Here is a 25003-nt window from a genome sequence, read left to right as displayed (position 1 = left end):
TTCTCCAAGAACTCTCGAAGATATTTGCCAGTGGTTCTGAAATAACTTCCGCTAGTTCCTTCAATACTCTTGGATGTAGCTGATCTGGCCCTGGGGACTTGAATTCGTTTAGAGAGGCCAGGTGTTCCTGGACAACTTGTTTCCCTATTTGGGGTTGGATTTCCCCCAATCCTTCGTCCTTTCCATGTTGCTGAGGTTGAAGATGGCTTTCTTTTTGTGAGAAGACCGAGGCAAAGAAGGCATTAAGCAGTTCTGCCTTTTCCCTGTCCCCTGTCGCCATCACCCCATCTTCTCCTTGCAGTGGCCCTATCGTCTCCTTTTTCTTCCTTTTTCTACCAACATAAGCAAAAAAGCCTTTTTTGTTGTTTTTTATGTCCCTGGCAAGCCTGAGCTCATTTTGCACTTTAGAACCTCTCAGCAGCTTTCAATACCATCAACTATGGTATCCTTCTGGGTTGTCTTTCTGGGATGGGATTTGGAGGCACTGTTGAATCACCCAGAAAGCAATGATGGGGAACTCCTGTTCGAACTGCCCCCCCCCCCAATGGCCATTGGTCTGTGGGGTCTCTCTGTTTTGTCCCCATGGTGTTTAACAACTGCATAAAAACCTAAAAGACATCATCCATAGTTTTGGAATGCCAAGCCATCTATATGCAGATGACACCCAACTCTGCTAATTACCACCTAAAGCTAAGGTGGTTCTAAACCAGTGCCTGCTGTCAGTAATGGACTGGATAAGGGCAAAAAGACTGAAGCTTAATCCAGGTAAAACAGAGGTGCTCCTGGTCAGTCAATTGACAGATTAGGGAATATGGATTCGGACTGTGTTAGATGGGGTTACAATCTCCCCTGAAGACACAGTACTCTTAGACTCAAATGTTGAACCTAGAGGAACAGGTTTCTGCAGTGGTCAGGAGTGCCTTTGCATATTTAAGGCTTGTGTGACAACTTCTCCCATTCCTTGAGATGCCAGATAAGGCCATGGTGATACATCCCACTTGGATTACTGTAATGCACGCTACATAGGGATGCCTCTGAAGGGTGTTCGGAAACTCCCAGTCCCAAGAGCAGCGACCAGATTACTAACCAGGGCTAGTGACAGGGAGTACACAACTTCCCTGTTGTAAAAGCTCTAGTGGCCCCCAGTCTGTTTCTGGGCACAATTCAAAGTGTTTGTTATGACCTATGAAGCCCTAGCTATTTGGCAGATCATGTTTCCCTGTATGAACCTGCCCAGGCTCTGTGATCCACAGGAGAGGCCCTTCTCTCAGTCCCACCACTATAGCAATCAGTTTATAATTAAAGCTTTTCTTTTCAGGCAGGATTTTAAAGAAAAAAAGGTTTTAAGACTGGGTCAAGGGGAGCTGGTTTTTATGTAGTTCAATAGATTTTAATGGTTTTATTGGTTTTAACTAAGTATTTTAATAGTAATATAGTTAATTCTATTTTAATGTTTATAAGCTTTAGGTTTTGATTTCCTCATTGATATGATTTTTATTGTTAGCCATTTTGAGTCTTGTTTCAGAGAGAAAAAGCAGGATGTAATTACTGCAACTACTACTATTACTACTACTTCTTCTACTACTACTACTACTAATAATAATAATAATAATAGGCTTCCACCCTATGCCAACAAACCTCTAGCACACCTCTCAAATCATCCTGTCTACAAACCACTGCTTCCACTGCTTCTATTTCTCTCAGCAGAGAGTCCCATACTACCATCACATGTCTTATTGGAAGTTTAGCAGGTGCCATTTCATGTGTTATCTTTTCCAAGGGCATTTGCACATTCCCTGAATCTGCATTATCACTGATGTTGGAGAAAGCTTCATATAGATTCTTTAGCTGCCACATCTCAGAATTATTCCTGGTTCTTCTATTTTTATGTGTCACTTTCCTCCAAGTATCTACTTCCTGTGTTGATGGAGTGACCTCCTCCTCAGAGACACTGCCTGTGTGCTTTTTCTGCAAGACAGTCTGCTCTACTGAGTCCAAGGCAACCTCTTCCTCCCTAATATGTTGAAGTGTGGATACATGGACCTCAAAACATGGCACCTTCTCTTCTAAGAGGGCTAGTAATTCAGACTCTTCAGCAAGAACACAAACACATCACAGCTATTGTAGGCATCTACATGAGTTCCCTCACCATCAATTTTTAGCAGTCCTAAGTAGAGAATGGAAGTTCAAAATTCTCTAAGATTAGTTTTCCAAGGGCTTATAGAAAGGAAACCAAAGCACCAGCAAAATGATGTTTATGGGCCATTACAAGAGAAAATCTGGTTTGAGAATACTTTTGGGAGTTGCAGCTTACCCACATTGTAATACATTTTCTAATGAGACCATTCATAAAATCAAAAACCAAACAATGACTATTTCTAATATGTATCCTTACAAATTCCCTAGCCCGGGCATCGCCAGTTACCTAAGCTAGTATTATAATAAAAATATTTTTATTTCTTACCTGCCTCTCTTCATGGCTTGAGGCAGGTGTGCAACATAGATAAAACTCCTAAAGGAGAGCCAACATTTGAACAATCAGGCTTCCATAAACACACCGTGTATGTACACAAGGTGGCTACAGACAACTGGATACAAATTCACCTTCAGAATGAGGAAAAACAAATAATCCTATACAACATTACAAGGAGGAAGATTTTCATATTGTCCCAAAAAGACTCATAGAGTTGGGAGAGACCACATAGGTAATCTAGTCCAACCCCCTGCTATGCAGGAAAAGCACAGACAAAACCTGTGTAAAAGAGAAAATCTGCACAGAGGAAGCCTACATGGATCTTTTGAGAGCCCATTTCAGTGGAGAAGCATGTTAAAATTAAATGAACATATTGTTACCTTAAGGATGGTTTGACTTATCAAAAAAATTGAGATTGGACTGGGATAAACAAATGGAGAATTCTAGAAAGTTTAAAATAAATCAATGACTTTTTTTGTGGGGGAAAATCTGTGTTTTTCATGCCTCTGGGGACTATTTTTATTCTGTGTTGGTAGGGAATGGGAAATTATGGGGAGGGACAAAGGACCCTTTTTTGTTTCAGAGTTTATATTTGTAGTTAAAATTAATAGTTTAAAATTGACTGGTAAGGCCTGCCAGAAAAGACAAGACTTTAATTTTATTTTAAATTCTGACAGCTCATTTAGTTATCAACGCTCTTCTGGTAGGTCATTTCACAGTCTAAGGGTGACTGATGAAAAGGTCCTGTGGGTGACAACTGCCTGTCAAGTTATGTCTGGATATAGGTGGATGATTGTGAGGTGGGATTTTACAAATCAAATTGATTTGATTTGACATAGCTAATAAAAGTGTTTACTAATGTACTCATTTACTAATCACCATTTTAAAATCATTAAAAGCAACAGCATCTACCGGGGGGGGGGGGGGTCCTCCTTTATGTACTTATTTGGTAGTGTCAACAAAATGAGGAACTGGTTCTTTTGCAAATATCTTCTCCCAAACTTTGATCTTGTTTAAAATTTTTCATTTGGTGATTTAACAACTACATAATGTAATGATGTACCTCTTCCACTTCTGCCCACAAATCTCAGGTCATTAAACCGTGCCACTTGGTTCTTCATTACAGCAGAGGCATTCCTGAGTTCGGCAGAATAGTTTTCATCATTTCCAGCCATGACGGTGACCACAGTCCCATCAGGGACTTCTCCTAAGGCCACCACCTGTGAAAGAAAAAGCACAATAATAACCTCTTCAAATTAAGTGGCTCTTAATTTGAAACCCACCTTTGATTTTTGAGAAAATATCTTGTGTTCAAATCATACAAACGGTCACCACATGAAGTAGGACAATGGAGCTATGCCCATTAACCACACTGCTAGATCTTTCTTGGATGTTGTCTTGCTACATGTGGGTTGCAGCTATTGGTGAGCCCATATAAATAGTTAGGATCCTCTCTCTTGTTCTGCATGAGGTAGAACCCTATGTACAGACATTGTTGTCAAACGAATGGGGGCATTAACAAGATATATTAGCACTCCACACCACTGTTGCAGCAATAATTCAACCACCTAAACTGGATTAGCATAAAGGCAAATCAGGATATTACCATGTTGCAGCACGTAGCAATGCAGGTGTTGCCAAGATGACATGGCAACACCAGGATACAGGACCAACCACCCACTTGCTCAGTCTCTTGCATGCCCATCCAGCTGCTCAACCAATACCATCTAAGACCATCACTGTAAGTAAAAAAGGATGAAGGGCCCTGCTATAGTGACTATATAATGCAGTTTGAAGCCAGCTCGAGCGTGGGGTGTTCACATAACATAAACCCCAATGTGTGCTGCAGCGCACATCAAACCAGAAACAGCACATTAAAAAACCCATCAGAATAAGCCAGACAATGCACTACAGCTGACCATAGTATAACCTATGCATGGCTCAAACCCAGTGCTTATAAAGACACTGAAGGTACTGAAGCACTTTAAAAAACACCAAAACTCAACTGGCTGTAGGTAAGCAAGGACTTGCAAGTGACACATTACTCCCCTGGAAGCAGAAGTTACATGATTCTCATGAGAACTCATGCAGTGCCATGGTCCAATACTGATCCTGAATGAACATTAATATGTGCATTAGTGCAGTTCAGCAAACTTACTAAGGAAAAAAATCTGCATTTTCCTGTGGTTGTCTAGCCGCAAATACGGCAGTTCCTGGGTTCGATCGATCCACAATCTTTGGAGACTGTGGTAACCATTGGTTTATTTTAACCCACTTCTAAACTGGATAGTAGTGTCTGTGCACAAAATGCTCTTAGTTTTGTGGTGAGAAAGAAAAAGAGGGGAACAAAACTTTCAGATGGTAGAAGACTGGAAGACTCAGTGCTTAACTTCGATAGAGAAAATGCTAAATCTTTAATCTTTAGTGGGGAAATATCTTTGATCACTCAGTAAAGTCCCTTCCCCCGCAATAATAACATTATAATATACAAGGTTCAGAAGTTATGAAGCTTTGGCTAACATTGAGCTTTTTGAAGTCTGAAGAGTGAATTTTCTTTAGGAAACTTTGTCTGATACTATTCGAAGTTGCCTGCCACTTTCCAGAATGCAGAGAAGAGAGAAAAGCAAAGTCAGTTAGAATCTGTTACTCCTGTCAAGTACAAATGGAATTGCACTTTATTTAGCCCAAGCTTCTTGAATTAGCTGCATCCAGGTGTTCTTCTCACAATGCTTTAACTCCGTAAGATCAGTTAAGGTAAGGGTAAAGGTTTTCCCCTGACGTTAAGTCCAGTTGTGACCGACTCTGGGGGTTGGTGCTCGTCTCCATTTCTAAGCCGAAGAGCCGGCGTTGTCCATAGACACCTCTAAGGTCATGTGGCCGGCATGACTGCATGGAGCGCCGTAAGATCAGTTAGGAGAATATATATTTTGTTACAGTAACCTTATGGAGATCAGCAGGCCAGAAATCTTTCTATAAGCAAATTATGTCTTAACCAGTTATTTAAGCTTGGCGTTGAGACTGACATACCTCGAAAAGTCTGACCTGGCCACAATGGTCCATGCTTTAGTTACATCTAGAATTGATTACTGCAATGCACTTTAGGTGGGGCTGCCTTTGAAGATGGCTTGGAAATTGCAATTGGTACAAAGAGTGACAGCCAGGTTACTAACTGGGGCTAGCTATAGGGAGCACACCACGCCCCTATTGAAGCAGCTCCACTGGCTGCTGATATGTTTCCAAACTCAATTCAAAGTGCAGGTTATTACCTATAAAGCCCTACACAGTTCAGGTCCAGCCTATCTTCGTGATCGCATCTCTCCTATGAACCGGCACGGGCTCTAAGATCTGCTGGGGAGGTTCTCCTCAAGGTCCTGACTCCATCTCAAATGCAGTTGGTGGGAACGAGAGAGAGGGCCTTCTCGGTGGTGGCTCCCCTGCTCTGGAATGCTCTCCCTAAAGAAATTAGACTAGCCCCCACATTACAGCACTTTTGGAAAGAGCCTTTGATAACATTTAAGATAGCAGCCAGACTACTATCTTTAGCCAAGGAAGGCTAAATGGATTGCATGGATCTTTTAATCAAGGGCTATTGATATATTTTATTGACTTTATTGGTCTTGCTAATTGTATATGTCTGGTTTTAAATATGTTATGGGTTTTAAATGTTAATATACTGTATTTTATATGTTGTGTGGCACCATTGTGTGCTATTTGTAAGATCCCCAAGTCCCTATGGAAGATGGTGGCGGGGCATAAATAAAAGTTTATTATTATTATTATTATTATTATTATTATTATTATTATTATTATTATTATTACTACTACTATTAATTTGATAATGCTTTTAAAATAATATTAAGGTACTAACTTTAACACTGTCCACTAGGATGAATTTTAACACAGTAATGCATACAATGCATACTCATGTATAAATCTAGATTTTTTTAAAAAAATCTATGGGTTCACATTACAGGAAAGGAGATTCCACCTGAACATTAGGAAGAACTTCCTGAATGTAAGAGCTGTTAAACAGTGGAACTCTCTGCCTCAGCCTTGGAGGCTTTTAAACAAAGGCTGGATGGTCATCTATCACAGGTGCTTTGATTGTGCTTTTCCTGCATGGCAGGGGGTTGGGATAAATGGCCTGTGCGGACTCTTCCAACTCTATGATTCTAACCTGCAAAACCTGGGTCAATGTGGATGACGTCAACTCTTCTCAAAAATGGAATCATCTGCTTCTCTGAGCAGAGTGGCGATCTGTAATTTTGACCCCAGATTCTGCCCTCAACTTATACACGAGCTCAGCTTATACATGAGCATATATGGTACCTTCAGTTCAAAATATGCTGTGTTAATAATAGTTCTTATCCAGTTATGGCTAGAAATACATTTTAAACTTTTTGTTCAATGTGTAATAATAACCTGCAACTTAAAAAAATAGAGATTTGCATTATGCTTTTTAGAGTAAAAAAATGAATACTGCGGTAATTACTGTTTGCATGCCATGTTTCAGTCTGAAGACCATTAAACCAACTGACAGACCCCTAATTACTGCCGTGTTCCTGACACTGAAAATGATTCAACTGGTGTTCAGTTTACTACATCAAACAGTTGTGGATATGTTTGTTCTTACCACTCTGCTTTCTTAAAATCAATTTGTCACTATTAATGATATCTAAGGACCCTTCCACGCAGCCATATAACCCAGAATATCAAGGCAGAAAATACTGCAATATCTGCTTTGAACTGGGTTATCTGAGTCCACAGTGCCACATATTCCAGTTCAAAGCAGATCATGTGGGATTTTAATGTGGTAAGGGGCCAAGGTCAACAAAATGTTTGGAAAACTGATTTACTCATAATGCTACTATAGCCAATTATTTTGGGGTTCCATGGATTCTATCAAAGCTACGGAGGAACAAGTGAATGATACCATTGCCAGTGGGCTAAATGGTTACTTCTCTTCGTGCCACATCTAGAACAATTAAAGAGTAATTGGTGGATAAATTGGCCCTAGTCCCACTTTGCCTTATTCTTGTCTACATCCGTGCTTTTAAATAGCTTTCATGTGGTGTGAACAAACAGATGCCTTATCTAATAGTGCTGATTTATACAACAACTGAGCTATGGTAGATTTAAACATACTACAGTATAGTCTCACTTATCCAACATAAATGGGCCGGCAGAATGTTGGATAAGCGAATATGCTGGACAATAAGGAGGGATTAAGGAAAAGCCTATTACACATCAAATTAGGTTATGGTTTTACAAATTAAGCACCAAAACATCATGTTTAACAACAAATTTGACAGAAAAAGTAGTTCAATACGCAGTAATGCTATGTAGTAATTACTGTATTTACAAATTTAGTACCAAAATATCACGATGTATTGAAAACATTGACTACAAAAATGTGTTGGATAATCCAGAACGTTGGATAAGTGAGACTCTACTGTACTTAAAATGTTATCTATAAATATCTAGGGTAGGAGAAAAAAGTCTTCTTTGTTTGAATGTTCCAATTGGCCTCCTTGATTAGCATTGAATAGCCTTGCAGCTTCAAAGCCTGGCTGCTTCTTGCCTGGGGAATCCTTTTTTTAGGAGGTGTTAGCTGCTTCAAAGCAGCCAAGATTTGGCGCTGCAAGGCTATTCAATACTAATCAAAGAGGCCAGTTGCCACATTCACACTTGCCTCCAACAGACAGGAGTTCTTTCTCCCACCCTGGACATTCCATAGATATATAAACCACTTGCCTAGTTTCCAACAGACCTCACAACCTCTGAGGATGCCTGCCATAGATGTGGGTGAAATGTCAGGAGAGAATGCTTCTGGAACATGACCATACAGCCGGAAAACTCACAGAAACCCGCTAATTAAAATTCTTCAGAAAATCATTTTCTTCAGAAAAAAGGGACATTTACTTTTCCATAAAGGCTGATAAATGGGATATTTCACATTAATAACCAAGAGCAGGATAACTGAGCCATGATAACAGTTAAACACATTGCTTAAAATGTTATTAATCATCTTAAACCCAGGAAAATAAGTTTCTGCTGTAATTTATCTTCTTTACCATTAGATCAGCATGCATTTTCAACTCAAATTTTATTAAATTACAATTATATGGCATTGCTTTTAAATGCATGTATCATTACAAATAAATCCATTCATACTCAACATACTTCACAAGATTTATTTCAAGTAGAGTATTTATTTTTCTACATGTGATATGTTTTTTCAGCATTCTGGAGTTTTTTATTTTTAAAAAAACCCGCAGAAATATAACAGGTCCTAAATATATGTCCTTAAAATCTGTCTTGATTCTTTCAGAGGACTCTGCTTCCATAGAAGTCTCTAACCTTTTGTCATTGGGCACATAGGGGATTTTCTAAAATCTAACCCACTTTCTAATTATTACTTGCACTGCCATGCTACAGTCTAAGGAAAGTACACAGCAGCATTACACTATGCAAGATGAAGTCTACATTTGCCTCCTACCAATAGATAAGGGAACTGCTTCACAGATTTGGTTATTATGATTTGACACCTTAGCCATTTTTTGTTTATACTATATAAATAGGTACACGTAAAATATTTACTACAGTTGCATTTTTGTGCTGTTCATCAAACCATCAAATGGAAAAAGTATAAAAATACAGTCAGTTTATTATTTAAATGATCTCTATATTCCTTTAAAATTTATAACTGGTATATAATAACTTAATAATAATAATAATAATAATAACTTTATTTTTATACCCCACCACCATCTCCCCGAAGGGACTCAGGGCGGCTTACATGGGGTCATGCCCAGGTAAAAACAATAACGAAGTAAAACACATCAAATGAAAAAGACAAGTGTAGTTATAAAATTATAAACATTAACATATAGAGATAAGATAACAACTTAATAAAACATGATTAAAACACAGAAAAGTTATAAAAACATACTGGGTAAAGTGCACCATAAAAAATTGTAGACATGAGGTAGTGGATAAAGTGCTATAGATTTGTGAGAGTGCTATAGATTCGTATATATCACCTTTCTGTGTATATTTTAAAATTTGAATTCAGAGGCCACTTTAGTAACATTCCAAAATGAAGTAGGGTGATGCACATTCATTGCAACAAACGATAGTACAGTAGAGTCTCACTTATCCAACATAAATGGGCCAGCAGAACATTGGATAAGCGAATATGTTGGATAATAAGGAGGGATTAAGGAAAAGCCTATTACACATCAAATTAAGTTATGATTTTACAAATTAAGCACTAAAACATAATGTTTAACAACAAATTTGACAGAAAAAGTAGTTCAATATGCAGTAATGCTATGTAGTAATTACTGTATTTACGAATTTAGTACCAAAATATCACGATGTATTGAAAACATTGACTACAAAAATGCGTTGGATAATCCAGAATGTTGGATAAGTGAGTGTTCGATAAGTGAGACTCTACTGTATTATAGTTCTGATACTATTGTGGTTTATAGTATACAGTAGAACATAACGTTATCGTGTGTTGAACTGCTTTTTTTGTTGATTTGTTGTAAAACATGATGTTTTGGTGCTTAATTTGTAAAATCATAATGTAATTTGACGTTTAATAGGCTTTTCCTTAATCCCTCCTTATTATCCAACATTTTCTGCTGGCCCGTTTATGTTGGATAAGTGAAACTCTCCTGTACTTGCACAAATTACCATTGAAATTATTGAAAATGTCACCCTGCCATCAGTACACCTTTTGATTCTAATACAGCACTAAGATGTGTTTGATACCTGAAAACCAATGTGTTCATGCACACACAGAGGAGTTTATCAAATATCTCTGCCTGCAACTTGCAAGCTGCATCATGTACAGCTAAGGCAGAGAACGATTGATTGTAATCAGGCTGAAGGCAAAGACCTCAGCATTTCAAGGGAGAAGAGTAAAATGTATTCTAGCCTGAAAGTGAATTAAAGTTGCCAGATTCCACACTTCTCTGCCCCCAAAATCTGTGGCAAAAAAGGAAAGGAAACTTCAATGAACTTTTTGGATCAAGTTGTATGGGTGACCGGGGAAATTGCTATTCGAAGAAATCCAGTGCCTTTCCTCCCTAGACCTGAACAGTATAATGTGCATGGAATTTTAGATCTCTTGTCAATGTTTATCATTTACTTATTTATAGAAATCTGCAGCTGAAACACTCATGGTTTATTTGGAAGAAAGAGAAGCACAAACAGAGGCCCGAATTCAGATTCCCAAACTAATGTTACAGTTTCTCCTAATTTGTAATACTCGTGAGCACATTTCTTTTAGCATTTATATTCCCTCATATAGATTTGATTTCCAAAGGCTAAACCCAATTGCCAGTCCCAACTAGAGTGGATCAACCAAATTAATGGAGATTGCTAAAATACAATTGATGTAGGTCCCCTTGATTTGGTGATTTAAAATTGGGGCTAACAGCTCAGTTTTTATGATGGAAAGGTAAAGGCCCTTCCACGCAGCCATATAACCCAAAATATCAAGCAGAAAACCCCATAATTTCTGCTTTGAACTGGGTTATCTGAGCCCACACTGTAACATATTCCAGTTCGAAACAGAAAATGTGGGAATTTATTCAGCAGTGTGGAAGGGGCCTAAGTTTAACTCTGCCCAAGGCTATTACACCAGGTAGAAAGGCTAAAGCTGGGGGAAGAGTGATGGATTGAGTTTATATTTTCCTGTATATTTACACAACATTTCAAAAAAGATGAACCGATTTGAAATGGCTATATCTCTGTAGCCACAAAAGGGAGGGCCACTATACTAAACTCTTCTCACTTGAAAGAGTTTCAAATGATTCCTGGCCCTCCCAAGATCCTGGCCTCAGTCATTCATTAGATGGCAATCTCGCAACCTAAGACCTAATTAGATATTCTCCATATGCAGAGTTATTTCTTTAGATTTGTTTCTGGCTCAAAATGGTCAGTCAACCTTTTCAACCTGATAACTCAGCCAGGCTTTGAAGCTGCAAGGCTATTCAATGCTAATCAAGGTGGCCAATTGCAACATTCCCACTTGCCTCCAACAGGCAAGAGTTATTTCTCCCACTCTGGACATTCCACAGATATATAAACACCCCTTGCCTATTTTCCAACAGACCTCACAACCTTCGAAAACACTCATTAAACCATTTGTAACTTTTTGTATAACTGTAATGTGTTGAGATTGTGAAATACTGTACATTTTGAAATTGGGACCATTATTTTTAAACACGCTGTTTATTTATATTCTTTCTCCCCATCTCTCCCTTTTCATGTGCAACATGGACATATCTAAAGTTATCCAACTCGCTATGGAAAACGCTTTTGAAGAATGTCTGGAATATAACCCTTTAAAAAAATGAGCGAGAGAGAAAGGAAATGTGGGTGGGTGGGAAGTATCCTAATATAGGTAACAGCAGAATATTAATATCAATACCCCTTATTAGACCTGGGTGGTCTTTAACTGCGGTGTGATCCTCCTAACCTCCCAGGCGCTGTCTCCCCTGGCCAGACAAGCATCTTCCTAGCAACACACTTTTGCATCTGCCCAGCAGGAGCCCAAGGCAGCCTGCCAAAAAGGAAGGAAGGAAAGAGCCCGAAATAACCCCCCCCCCCCACACACACACATACTACTTTGGGGGGGGGGAGGATCTTAGACCCAATCTACAGCCCACTTTTTTCTATAACTAGTTTAAAAGATCTCTTGTCTTTTTCTACCCAGTGCATGAACAAGACCCTGAGTGTGAAATATATGTACACTGACAGTTTCCAAACAGAATGTCGAATTGATCACATTGAAAAGACATGGTTGAGTGCAAAAAGAAACTTTACAAAGGTCCCGGAAACTTATACTAAGTACTGTTGTCTTTTTTTAGATCGACGTTACAGCATCAAAAACAACCCCCTTTAGGCTGGTGACTAAAAACAACAACAAAAGACATAGCTTTAAAAACGATAGGTCAGAGTTTTACAAAGTGTGTGTCATGACATATTTGTGAATGTGTAAGTGAGCTGCACAAATGTAATGAGAAACCTCTAAGTCAATGAGAAAAAAAAGCTTCTCACAGGAGACGTTGCATCCAAATACTTTGCATTATTACAATTTACAGCTGTGTCCGTATGTCTTTTCAGGATTGATTTAATCTCCAATTTGCTAGTAAGACTGAATGACTGTGTTGTGAAACGAGGCATGTCTAGATCCCTATAAAGGTGTCACCAACATGACAAGTTTGGAAAGCTCTGCTATAGATAAATACAGGGGAATCCAAAGCATCCTGGAAGGAAAAGCTGCAAACCCCTCACTCCCAACAGCCTCATGTTTTGAGGGGTGAGGTTGAATCTGGTCATTAATTCTATTCAAAATAATGCAAAACTCTATGCAAAATAATGGTTGTGGTTACCTCAGTTATTAGTACCAAGGCTGGATCTACACTGCCAAATCATGCAATGTAAAGTGCATTATGTGGGCCTCATCTACACTGCCATATAATGCAGTTTCAGACTGCATTGAACTCCATGATATGGCAGTGCAGACTCATATTAATGTTCAATGCAGTTCAACTGCTTTCTGAAACCACATTACAGTAGAGTCTTGCTTATCCCACATAAACAGGCCGGCAGAAAATTGGATAAGCAAAAATGTTAGATAATAAGGAGGGATTAAGGAAAAGCCCATTAGACATCAAATTACATTATGATTTTATAAATTAAGCACCAAAACATCATGTTTTACAACAAAAGGACAGAAAAAGCAGTTCAATACAAGGTAAAATTATGTAGTAATTACTGTATTTACAAATTTAGCACCAAAACATTGCAATGTATTGAAAACATTGAATACAAAAACATTGACTATTAAAATCCAGAACGTTGGATAAGCAAAGGTTGGATAAGCGAGACTCTATTGTATATGCCAGTGTAGATCCAACCATTCAATGTAATGCAATGCGGTTCAAACTGCATTGGGTTGTTGTGAGTTTTTCGAGCTGGGTGGCCATGTTCTAGTAACATTCTTTCTAGTAACGTTTCACCTGCATCTGCGGCTCGAATCAAACCATAATTATAATAATACTGTTTAATATTTGTATATTTTAAGTTGTATTGTAATGCTTTTAACTGTGTTTTTGATATATTTAATTTATGTTTTATATGACATTTTTTGATTAATCAATATTTAATTGTTTGATAAACGTCTGTTATATTTTGTACTGGCATTGAATGTTTGCCATTTTATTTTGGAAGCTGTCCTGAGTCCCCTCGGGGATTAATAATAATGATAATAATAATAATAATAATAATAATAATAATAATAATAATAATAATAATAATAATAATAATTTACTTTGGGGCCCCTTCCACACAGCTGAATTTTCTGCTTTGAACTGGAATATATGGCAGTGTGGACTCTGATAACCCAGTTCAAAGCAGATATTGTGAGATTTTCTGCCTTAATCTTCTGGGTTATATGGCTGTGTGGAAGGGCCCTGAGTCTCAGTATGGAGAGAAAATGTGGGATATAGTTTGGCAGTGACAATCTAGCCTGGGATGTTAAAGAAGGAGGATTAGAACACCTTAATATAGAACTTTGTGGACACTGGAAATGCACCTTGGCTGTCGCATATCAGTATCATTGTATGTATATTTATATAACATCACTCATCATCATTTCATGGCCAGAATCACTGGGCTGTTGTGAGTTTTCCGGTCTGTATGGCCATGTTCCGGAAGCATTCTCTCCCGACATTTTACCTGCATCTATGGCAGGCATCCTCAGAGGTTGTGAGGTCTGTTGGAAACTAGGTAAGTAGGATTTATATATCTGTGGAAAGTCCAAGGTGGGAGAAAGAACTCTTGTCTGTTTGAGGCAAGTGTGAATGGTGCGATTGGCCACCTTGATTAGCATATTATTTGAGAACACAGAAATGCTGGACCACTCTAACAACTAACATGTCAGACTACACAAAGAAGTCACTGAAATCCACAAACATGTGGACAATTTCAACAGAAAGGAGGAATATCCTTTTAACAAAATCTGGCTCCCAGTATTTAAAAACTCTAAAATCAGGACAGTAAATAAAGTACAACATTCTGAAAACAGGGGAATTCCAGGCAGGAAACAATCAGGACCAGCTAACACCTCCCAACAAAGGATTCCCCCAGAAAGGAAGCAGACAGGCCTTGAAGCTGAAAAGCCATTCAATGCTAATCAAGGTGATTAATTGCAACATTCACACTTGCCTCACATATATCTATTTATTTACAGGGTTCAGTTGTAATGAATTTAAAAAACAAAGTTTTAAAAAACTTGGGATTATACTAATATAATACTGAATACTAATATATACTAGTATAATGCCTGAAACAGGAGTTCTTTCTCCCACCCTGGACACTCCACAGATAAATAAACCTCACTTGCCTAGTTTCCAACAGACCTCACAACCTCTGAGGATGCCTGTCATAGATGTAGGAAAACGTCAGGAGAGAATGCTTCTGGAATATGGCCATAAAGACCGGAAAACTTGCAGTAACCCACGACATTAAATGTATGCCACTTTGGATCTGGAAACTGCCCTAAGTCCCTCTGGGGAGATAGGGTGGGTTACAAATAAAGTCTTTTACTATTATTAAAAGACAACTACCTGGCACTTTTTTTGTCATGTCAGGAGCGACTTGAGAAACTGCAAGTCACTTCTAGTGTGAGAGAACTGGCCGTCTGCAAGGATATTGCCCAGGGGACACCCAGATGTTTTAGATGTTTTTACCATCCTTGTAGGAGGGATTTTTATGATATTTTATGTTTTTATGTGTTAACTCATTGTAATTGAAATGTATTTTGTGTTGATATATTTTACTGCTGTATTACACGGCTTGGTTCCCATGTAAGCTGCCCTGAGAACCCTTGGGGAGATGGGGTGGGATATAAGAATATTATTTGTTTATGATTTATTTACTGTACGTATCCCCTGTCCTTTTCACCCCCAAAAGGGGGACTCAGGGCGGTTTGCAAACTATGGCAATAATTCAATGCCAGATTCAGCCAATAACAATAACAGTAAAACACAATATTATAAAACTATAAAAACACATCCATATCCATTATAAATAATCTTTTAGATGGTTAAAAACATATCAAAGGTCTAGCACCAGCTGAGCTTTATAAACATTACACAAATTGCTTTCACCATATACAGGTACCATCATACTTATGGGTCAAATTAAACCCCAAAGGCTTGCTTAAATAGCCAGGTCTTAAGATTCTTCCTAAAGCTTAAGAGTGAGGGGGCTGTTCCAGTTTGTAAGATACCTCATCACTAACTTTTCAGAAGAAAGCTCCTATTCCTTTGGAAGGCATCCCTTCCAGCACTTGGCAGGAGAAAAAAGGAGAGGAAGGAAGAAGAATGTCAAGGCGAGGAAAAGGTTTAGGAAGTTGACATCACAAGTGAATTATTATTATTATTATTCTCTCATGTCCCCACATGGAGTTGGAGCTGATAGAGGAAGCTCATTTGCGCTCTCCCCAAGTTGGACTCAAACCGGCAACCACTGTAATTGTGTTGATATATTTTATTGCTGTATTACAGGGCTTAGTCCCCCTGTAAGCCGAGGGGGCGGGATATAAGAATAAAGTTATTATTATTGTTATTATTATTATTCACTCATGTCCCCACGTGGAGCTGGAACTGATAAGAAGGAGCATATCCGAGCTTCCCCTGGGTTGGATTCGAACCGGAAACCTTAAGGACAGCAACCCGACCTTCAAGTCAGCACTCCTGCCGGCACAAGGGTTTAACCCAGTGCACCCTTGGGGGCTTCCACCTGGCACTAAGAGGAGTGATTGTATTGGAGAGAATGTGCGCCTGGATCTACGCTGTCATGGAACTGTTAATCTGCACTGTAGATCCAACCTGAGATGTGTTGTCGAAGGCTTTCATGGCCGGAATCCCTGGGTTGTTATGCATTTTCCAGGCTGTATGGCCATGTTCCAGAAGCATTCTCTCCTGACGTTTCACCCCCATCTATGGCAGGCCTCCTCAAAGGTTGTGAGGTATATTGGAAACTAAGCAAGGGAGGTTTATATATCTGTGGAAGGTCCAGGGTGAGAGAAAGGACTCTTGTCTGTTGGAGGCCTATGTGAATGTTGTAATTATTCACCTTGATTAGCATTAATGGCCTTGCAAGCTTCATTCCTGCCTGGGGGAATCCTTTGTTTTGAGGTGTTAGCTGCCCCTGATTGATCCATGTCTGTAATTCCTCAGTTTTCAGAGCGCTGTTTCAGAGAGATGCTCCACCGCGCGCCACGAGGAGCGACTGTGAAAACGCGTCGCCTGTGGTTTGGGCCACCAAGCCGCTGCTCTTGTGGGGGGAGATTAAGACAGAGCGAGAAAGAGTGACCGAAGGAGCAAAGCAAAAGCACGCTGGCTGGGCAAGGGCGGAGGAGGAGGAGGAAGAGGAAGAGGCGCGCGCCGCTTACCTTGAAGGCCACCGGGAGCGTCTTGTTGCAGCGCCAGTGCGAGGGCAGAACGGAGCAGAGGAAGTTGGGGCTGTCGGTGCGGACCAGCTCGGCCGGGTGGTCGGCGATGATCTCCACCATGGTGCGGTTGTCGTGCGGGCGGAGCCGGGGGGCGGCTGCTGCCTCGGGGTGTTGCTGCTGCTGCTGTTGCTGGGATTGCTGCTGCTGCTGCTGCGAGTGCGGGTGCGGCGCGTGCGGGTGCGCGTGCTGCTGTTGCTGCTGCTGGCCCGCCGCGGGGCTGACGTCGCTCATCTTCCCAGGCTGGAGGCTGCTCGACGGGGGGCTGAACCGCCGGCTGGTGCTGGGATCTACGGGGACACGCATCACAACAGCAACAAGTTAGGCAGGACAAGGGGGGGGGGGAGAGAGAGAGAGAGAGAGAGAGGGAGAGGGAGAGAGATCGGGACTGGAGGAGGGGGCCGAGAGGGAAAGGGAGAGAGGGAAAGAGCTCTGCGCTGCAAGCGAGCGGGCGGGCGTCTGTCTCTCTTTCCCTCCCGCTTTCTTTCTTTCTTTCTTTTCTTCCTTCCTTCCTTCCTTCGCTCGCTCCCTCCCCGCCTCCCTCCCTCCTTCCTTCCTTCCTTTCTTCGCGTTTCTTTCTTTTTCAAGGCAGCCTTTCGGACTCCCGGTGCCGAAGCCGCGAAGCGTTAGGCTTCCATCAGGTTCTGTTAGCGAAACTTTCCACTTGGAGAGCGAGGATGGGAGAAAGGAGGGGGGCTTTTGTTGGAGGGGGAAAGGAGCCGTTTCCCTCGGAAGCAAGCACAGCCCCCTCTCTCCCGTTTCTGAACAAGCCCGTTTGCCTCTTTAAAACCCACCCGCTCGGGACCAGGATCCCCTTTCCCCTCCCCCGGGGCCTCAACCGCTCGGGAGGCGCTGCCGTCTTGCGCTCCTGGCCAAGCTCTCAAGCAGGCACGGGCAAACTTCGGTCCTCCCGGTGTTTTGGACTTCAGCGCCCACAAGTCCGAGCAGCCTCGGGCCCTTTCCTTTCCCTCCTCAGCCGCTTAAGCGTCTCCTCCTCCTCCTCCTCCTCGCTTAAGCGGCTGAGGCGGAAAGGAAAGGGCCCGAGGCTGTTCGGGCTTGTAGGAGCTGAAGTCCAAAACACCTGGAAGGCCGAAGTTTGCCCGTGCCTGTTCCAAAGTATCAAGAAAAACGGGGAGGGGAGGATCAGAAGGTAACATCGCCCCCCAAAGAACCCGCTTGGACCGCCTTCCCTCCTGAATAACTCGCGCTCCAACAGAGGGGAGGAAAGGAAACGGAGGGTATGCGCGCATTGTCCCAGGTGGATGTTACTTTCATTCATTCATTCACGTCCCAGGAGCCCCCGGTGGCGCTGTGGGTTAAACATTTGTGCCGGCAGGATTGCTGACGGACAGGTCCCGGGGAGAGCGGGTGAGCTCCCTCGGTCAGCGGGGACACAAGAGAAGCCCCCCACAAGGATGGTAAAAGCATCAAAACATCCCTGCGTCCCCTTTGCAGGCGGCCCATTCTCTCACACCAGAAGCGACTTGCAGTTTCTCAAGTCGCTCCTGACACAAAAATAAAATTCGTGGAAGGAAGGAGCGTGCTCGGCTCCCCGCGTTTTCGCTGTCTTCCCGCACGCCTCGCGGCTTGGCGATGCGGTGGGGCAACCCCCCTCCTCCCCTCCCTCGAGTGAGTCTCTGGGGATGCCCCAAAGCGGCTGCGAAAGACACCGGCGCCTGGCCAAACATTGTGCCCCCGGCCCCGTCTGCTCCTCGTCAGCCCTACACGCAGCTCCACGGGGACGGAAGATTCCGGCCTCAGTGCCGCCTGCCCACCCAAGGGCTCTCCATTCGCAGCCTGCCTTCAAAATCAAGCCCCAGCCCGCTCCTTTATGGCCCCTTCCACACAGTTATATAAAATCCATACTGAACTCGATGATATGGCAGTGTGGGCTCAGGGCCCTTCCGCTAATAATAATAAATAATAATAATAATAGTAATAATAAGTGAAAGAGTCAAGAACCAACATTGATGGAAGTCAATAGTCAAAAACTACTAAAAAGTCCAAAAGACAGCTAATAATAATAATAATAAATAATAATAGTAATAATAAGTGAAAGACAGTCAAGAACCAACATTGATGGAAGTCAATAGTCAAAAACTACTTAAAAGTCCAAAAGACAGAGTGAATACCAATGCAGAGCAGAAGAGAAAAATGGCAAAAGAAGGCTCTCCATGCACAGCTTCCAGGGATAATCCTGAGCAAAATTGACATGGAAAAAACATGGAAGTGGCCCCAAATGGAACTTTGGAAAAGGGGATGGAGGGCCTGGTTCTTGCAGCCCAAGAACAAGCAATTAGAATAAATGCCATCAAAGCCAGAATTGAAAAGTCAAGTACAGATTATTTATTTATACATTTATGTACAGCATTTCTACCCCACCTTTCTCACCCGAGGGGACTCAAGCCGGCTTATAAAATCTGGCAAAATTCAATGGCAATAACAAAATTCAATAAAATAAAACAACACATTTAAAACAGTTAAACCTTACTAAATAAAACAGTATACAAAGATTCCAAGTGTAGACTCTGCAAGGAAGCAGACGAAACGGGCGTAGACGGGTGAACTGCAAAGACTCTGGCACAAGCCAGTAAAGGTGGTCCCAGTGGTGATCGGCACACTGAGTGCAATGCCTAAAGACCTTGGTCAGCTTTTGAAAACAATTGGCGCTGACAAAATTACCATCTCTCAGCTGCAAAAGGCCACCCTATTTGGATCTGCATGCATTATTCACAGCTGATACATCACATAGTCCTAGGCACTTGGGAAGTGTCCGACGTGTGGTCCAATACAAAACCAAGCATAGTGATCTTGTTTGCTGTGTACTAATCTTGTGTATAAAATAATAATAATAATAATAATAATAATAATAATAATAATAATAATAATAATTTATTTCTAACTCACCCTCTCTTCCCAAAGGGACTCAAGGTGGCTTCCAAAAATAAATGGACAACATTCAATTCAACACACAGCCATATGACCCCAGAATATCAAAGGAGAAAATCCCACAATATCTCCTTTGAACTTAGTTACCCGAGTCCACACTGCCATATATTCCAATTCAAAGCAGATAATGTAGGGTTTTATTCAGCTGTGTGGAAGGGGCCTTACACAATCCATTTCAAAGCAGATATTGTGGATTATCTGCCTTGATATTCTGGGTTATATGACTGTGTGGAAGGGCCCAGAATCTACCCCAATCCACTTCTTTATACCAACCCCAATCCGCTCCAGGTTATATGGCTGGTTGCTTTTGAAGGCCTATCCAAACAGCCATATAAACCCAGAATATTAAGGCAGAGAATCCACAATATCTGCTTTGAAATTATCAGTTGCTGCTATATAATCCAGTTCAATGTGGATTTTATACCGCTGTGTGGATGGGGCTTTAATGTCCCAAAGCAGAGGTTCTTGGAAAGATTTCAGGGAGTCCCTGAGCATGATTTTTTAAAAAATAAACTTACTGTGTTTGTTTTTTTCTAACGTTTGGCTGGAATCTACCATTTCCATCACTTATGGATGTATGCAATAAATTACAGTAGTATTTGTTTCATATCATATTACAGTTACTGTATATCTTTGAAAATCACAGTAGTTAGACTTGGAGCAAGATGTGATTACATAGTGTAACAAAATTTGGGGGGGGGGGGGGGGAATCTGTTCCTGGTTTGAAAGTGTTATCCCTGTTTAATTGTGAGGTACCTACTTTGAAAGTAGTTATCCTCCAAAAACTTCATTTTTGTGGCTGCCACAAACTGTTGAGTTGGTTGAGACCCTATGAGATATTTATTGAAAAACTATAGTGAAATATGCTGCAGGATGTCTCACAAAAACCAGGTTTTTGCAGTTTTCCTATGTTGTTATGATAGATGCAATTAGGAAATAACATTTGTAACCCAGGAACAAAACTTGTGTTACATAGTGCTACAGTCCTGTTGTCTACAGACTATGTGTATGTGGAGTGTCATAAAATTGTGTATTCTGAAAAAGGGGTCCATGGTTTTCACCTGACTGGCAAAGGGATCCCTGGAACAAAAAAGGGTTGGAACCATTGCTTTAAAGAGATACCAGAACTAGTCTGCTCTTGAAAGCTAAGCAGGGCTGCCCTATCTAGTACTTGGATGGGAGACCACCAACAAATACAGGACACTGCTCCATTTCAGAGAAAGGAACTGGTCAAACCACCTCCAAATCTTCCTTTCCTAAGAAAACTCTGAAATTCATGGGGCCACCATGAATTGACGTGAAAGTACACACACAACCATGGTAGAAGTACTTAAAATAAACTGATGCAATTTATAATGTCGAAATTTATTTTTCCACAAAGCATTAGGATTTTGGGGAAACTGACTTTTAGTTTTCCTAGAAGGAAAAAGCTGAACCTTTTGAACAATATTGACGGAATCCCAGAAAACTTTAGTTTAGAACAGAAGTATGCTGGATATTTCAATCTTGTTAGACATGAAACTTACATTGTGGACCGCTTCCCAAACATGTTTTTTTGTTGGAAGTCACAGTGATTCCAAAGGGATATACTTTTATGTTATGTGTGTTTAGGGCTGCAGATTTAATATAGATGGAGACAGATGAATGAGAGCTGTGTGATTTTAAATACATTATCTGTTTTTTTATATATCTTGTGAGCTCAACATTCCCAACTTCAATCACTGGGACTGCACTGTATCTGACATTCTTATTCTCCCCCATTCACAAAATAAAAGGTCCATTAGTGGACTTTAATACCATTTTAAACAAAGCATCTTCTAAGATGTATTGGAGTTCTGTCATTGGTTGCTTTCTATTAAATTGACATTCTTTTAAGTGTCCTCTTTTATCTGTTTTATGCTTGTGAAGACAGTATATATATATATATGTCATATGGTTGAAAGGCAGATCAAGGAAGATAGATTCAGCTTGTTACATTTGTCTTGATGCCTATTCACAGCTTTAAGGTACCTTTGGATTCAGCCCTCAGCCTAGAGGATCAGGTTACTGTTGCGGTCAGGAGCGCATTTGCACAGCTAAAGATAGAAATGTAACCTCTGGCCACAATGGTACATGCCTTAATAACACTTGGATTTGTATGAGCTGCTGCCTTTGAAAAGTTACTCAGAAATGGCCAGGGAATGAAGTCAGATTGATAACTGGAGCTGGTGATATGGGGTGTATAGGTTTCTTGTGGGAACAGTCCACCCGCTCTTGGTATCTTTCCAACCCAGTTCACAGCTCTGGTTAAGACCCTATATGGCTCAGATCCATACTATCCAGAGAATCACATGTACCTGGCTGGGCTCTAAGATTTGTTGGCGGTAACTGCTGTCAAGTCTACTTCAACTCATGGAAACCCTATTAATGAGAGACTTCCTACAATCAGGCCTTGTAGCCGCAGAACTGTGGTTTCCTTTATTGACAACCTCATCATACGGGCAAAATTGCCCATCCTATGACAGTTTTACCTCACTTCAGGCACGGAGCCCAATGGATCCCATTACATGACGTATATCTACTTCCGGCAGAGTTCCGTGCCTGAAGTGAATCCACCGCAAGAGGCACCATGAAATTTCTCGTGTCTCATAGAGAAGAATGGGGCAAGCCGGGCAGTGAGGCTTCCCCCTGTGGGATGAAGTAAGGGGCGATGCGAGGCGCAGGGTGACAAGTTCCCCATACACCCCACCAGCATTGCCATGATCCATGGCAAATCCCCCTGCTATCGCCTGCAAATCAGACTTCAATGTGACGAGGCCCTGAGTCTATTCACTTGTCATGCATCTTTCCTATTTTCCTTCAGCTTTCTACTGTACTAAGCATTATTTTTTAGTGAATCATGCCCTCTCATGATATGACAAAAGTACGACATTCTCAGTTTAGTCATCATGGCTTCCAGATAGTCAACTTTGAATACTGGAGGGGTTTGGGGGCAATGACAGGATGGTGGGAATTGTAGTTTACCCACATCCTAATAATTTTTAATGGGACAATTCATAAAATCCCAAATCAAACAATGACTACTTCTAATGTTTAGCCTTACAAAATCTCTAACCTGGGCATCACCGAGTACTTAAGCTAGTGATTTATAAAACACAGACTGATTTCCTTTTGAAATTCTTTAGTGCAGTCCATTGTCCAATGTATGTTTGCAAAAACCGTCCTGGTACCTCTTCAGTTATGGCTAGACAGCATCATATCAGCTTTCAAGAGCTCCTATTCATACAAAAGGCACTCCAAGCCTTCAAATCCCTTCTTGCGAGAAAAGTTGTACAGCTTTAATGTTCTACATAAACAAACAGGGGCACTCCGTCCCACAAACATCTTGACCTCATGGTTCAAATAAGGCCTGATGTCTACACTGTTAAGTCATCCTATTGGTGGCCCATCTGCCCAGGTAGGACAATGTCCCCACAGACACCGTCAGCAGGTCTTCGTGTGTATGCCATGAATGGCGACTCCACCTCACTGGATTATCCTCTATGTTCTGAGAGTAAGTTACTTAAAACTATATTACATATAAACAAATTCTTTCAGAATATCAAAAGTTACAATTTCCATGTCATAATCCAACAAAGGGTATAATGTTCAAAGAGTAAATAACAGACATAAAGAGACAACCAAATCCATATTATTCCTGGAGCTGCATGAAATCTTGGGCCAATGTCAATCGTAGTAAAGAAATTCAGTCTCCAAGATAGCAGCTTCTATATTCAAAGAAATTCTTCATTTGATATGCAATGTCAAGACTGGTACACAACAAGGTCACCTGGGTTGTTCCCCTTGTTTCGTTGTCACTTCCGAACAACCCGGGAGACCTTGTTGTGTACCAGTCTTGGAGTTGCATATCAAACGAAGAATTTCTTTGAATATAGAAGCTGCTATCTTGGAGACTCTTTGTCTCTTTATGTCTGTTATTTACTCTTTGAACATTATACCCTTTGTTGGATTATGACATGGAAATTGTAACTTTACTTTTGGTATTCTGAAAGAATTTCTTTATATGTAATATAGTTTTAAGTAATTTACTCTCAGGTAAAGTTGTAGAAACCAGATTTGTGTTACATTCCTTGTGAGTTACACAAGAGTGTATATACACATACATTATTGTTCTGTGTTGTTATAGATATTTGTGCATTACCCGCTTATCCTCTATGTTCGCCTGATAGGGAAGACCAGCCCTGGATATCTTTTGTGCAATGACTCAATTACAGAGCATCCCAGGATGCCTGCGTAATGCATTTCTTTTTCACTGGATGAAGCATCTTTTCTATGAATTTCCTTGAACTGCCTTATCACCGGGGCCCTGGACAAAATCATCATCAACAAATTGAATTGCATCCATTGTGACTCTATCAACCCTGGTTTGTGCATTATTTCAGGTTTTGAAGGTCAAATTCCATCACCTTCTACATCAATCTGATCTCCTCACTGTCCATAAGGGTCAGGTTCGACATCCCAACATCAACCCGATTTGCCTGATAGTTCGGGAGATTTGTTTCTGAAGGGCTTTTCTGAGCCAGTTTGTAAAATCCTAGAAGTGGGTCACAAGCCATGTTCCAGATGGTCATATGTATATAGCTGTAGGACTTTGCTTGATTTCCTGGGCCAACCAACCATATTTGATGGGTACCGGCACTCTGGCAGAGAAGACTAAAGAATGTAAAACTACAACTCAAAGAATTCCAAAGCATTAAGCCATGGCAGTCAAAGTTGTGTCAAAGTGCATTAATTCTACAGTGGAGATGTACTCTTAGTCAAATCTAACAAAATGAATTTTAACAGGGAGAAAAGTACAGTACTATACTTAGGCAACAAAAATAAATTGCACATATACAGGATGGGTGGCACCTGACTTGAAAACAGTTCTGTGAAAAGGATTAAAGAGTCTTGGAAGACCACAAACTTAACACAAATGAACAGTTTTGATGTGGCAGCCAAAAAGGCCAAAACAATTCAAGGCTGCATTATTAGTAGAGTGTCTAGATCAAGGGAATTAATAG

General features: G+C 40.9%; 1 protein-coding gene across 8 annotated transcripts in view; it reads right to left on the bottom strand.

Moving 5' to 3' along the window:
* runx2 (RUNX family transcription factor 2) overlaps window positions 1-25003 on the bottom strand; it is a 250911-nt gene that overhangs the window by 164327 nt on the left and 61581 nt on the right. For 7 of the 8 annotated variants that reach the window (XM_062957029.1, XM_062957011.1, XM_008116687.3 and 4 more), the window contains 2 exons: window positions 16956-17302; window positions 3537-3693 (listed from right to left, as the gene is read on the bottom strand). In XM_062957029.1, the coding sequence (XP_062813099.1) occupies window positions 3537-3693; window positions 16956-17302 (504 nt within the window). Of the gene's footprint in view, window positions 1-3536; window positions 3694-16955; window positions 17965-25003 lie in introns of those variants that run through there. The other variant, XM_016996300.2, reaches the window with a different exon arrangement.

This window comes from Anolis carolinensis, chromosome 1, assembly GCF_035594765.1.
Source record: "Anolis carolinensis isolate JA03-04 chromosome 1, rAnoCar3.1.pri, whole genome shotgun sequence".
NCBI lineage: Eukaryota > Metazoa > Chordata > Lepidosauria > Squamata > Dactyloidae > Anolis > Anolis carolinensis.
This window is presented reverse-complemented; position numbering and strand designations above follow the sequence as displayed.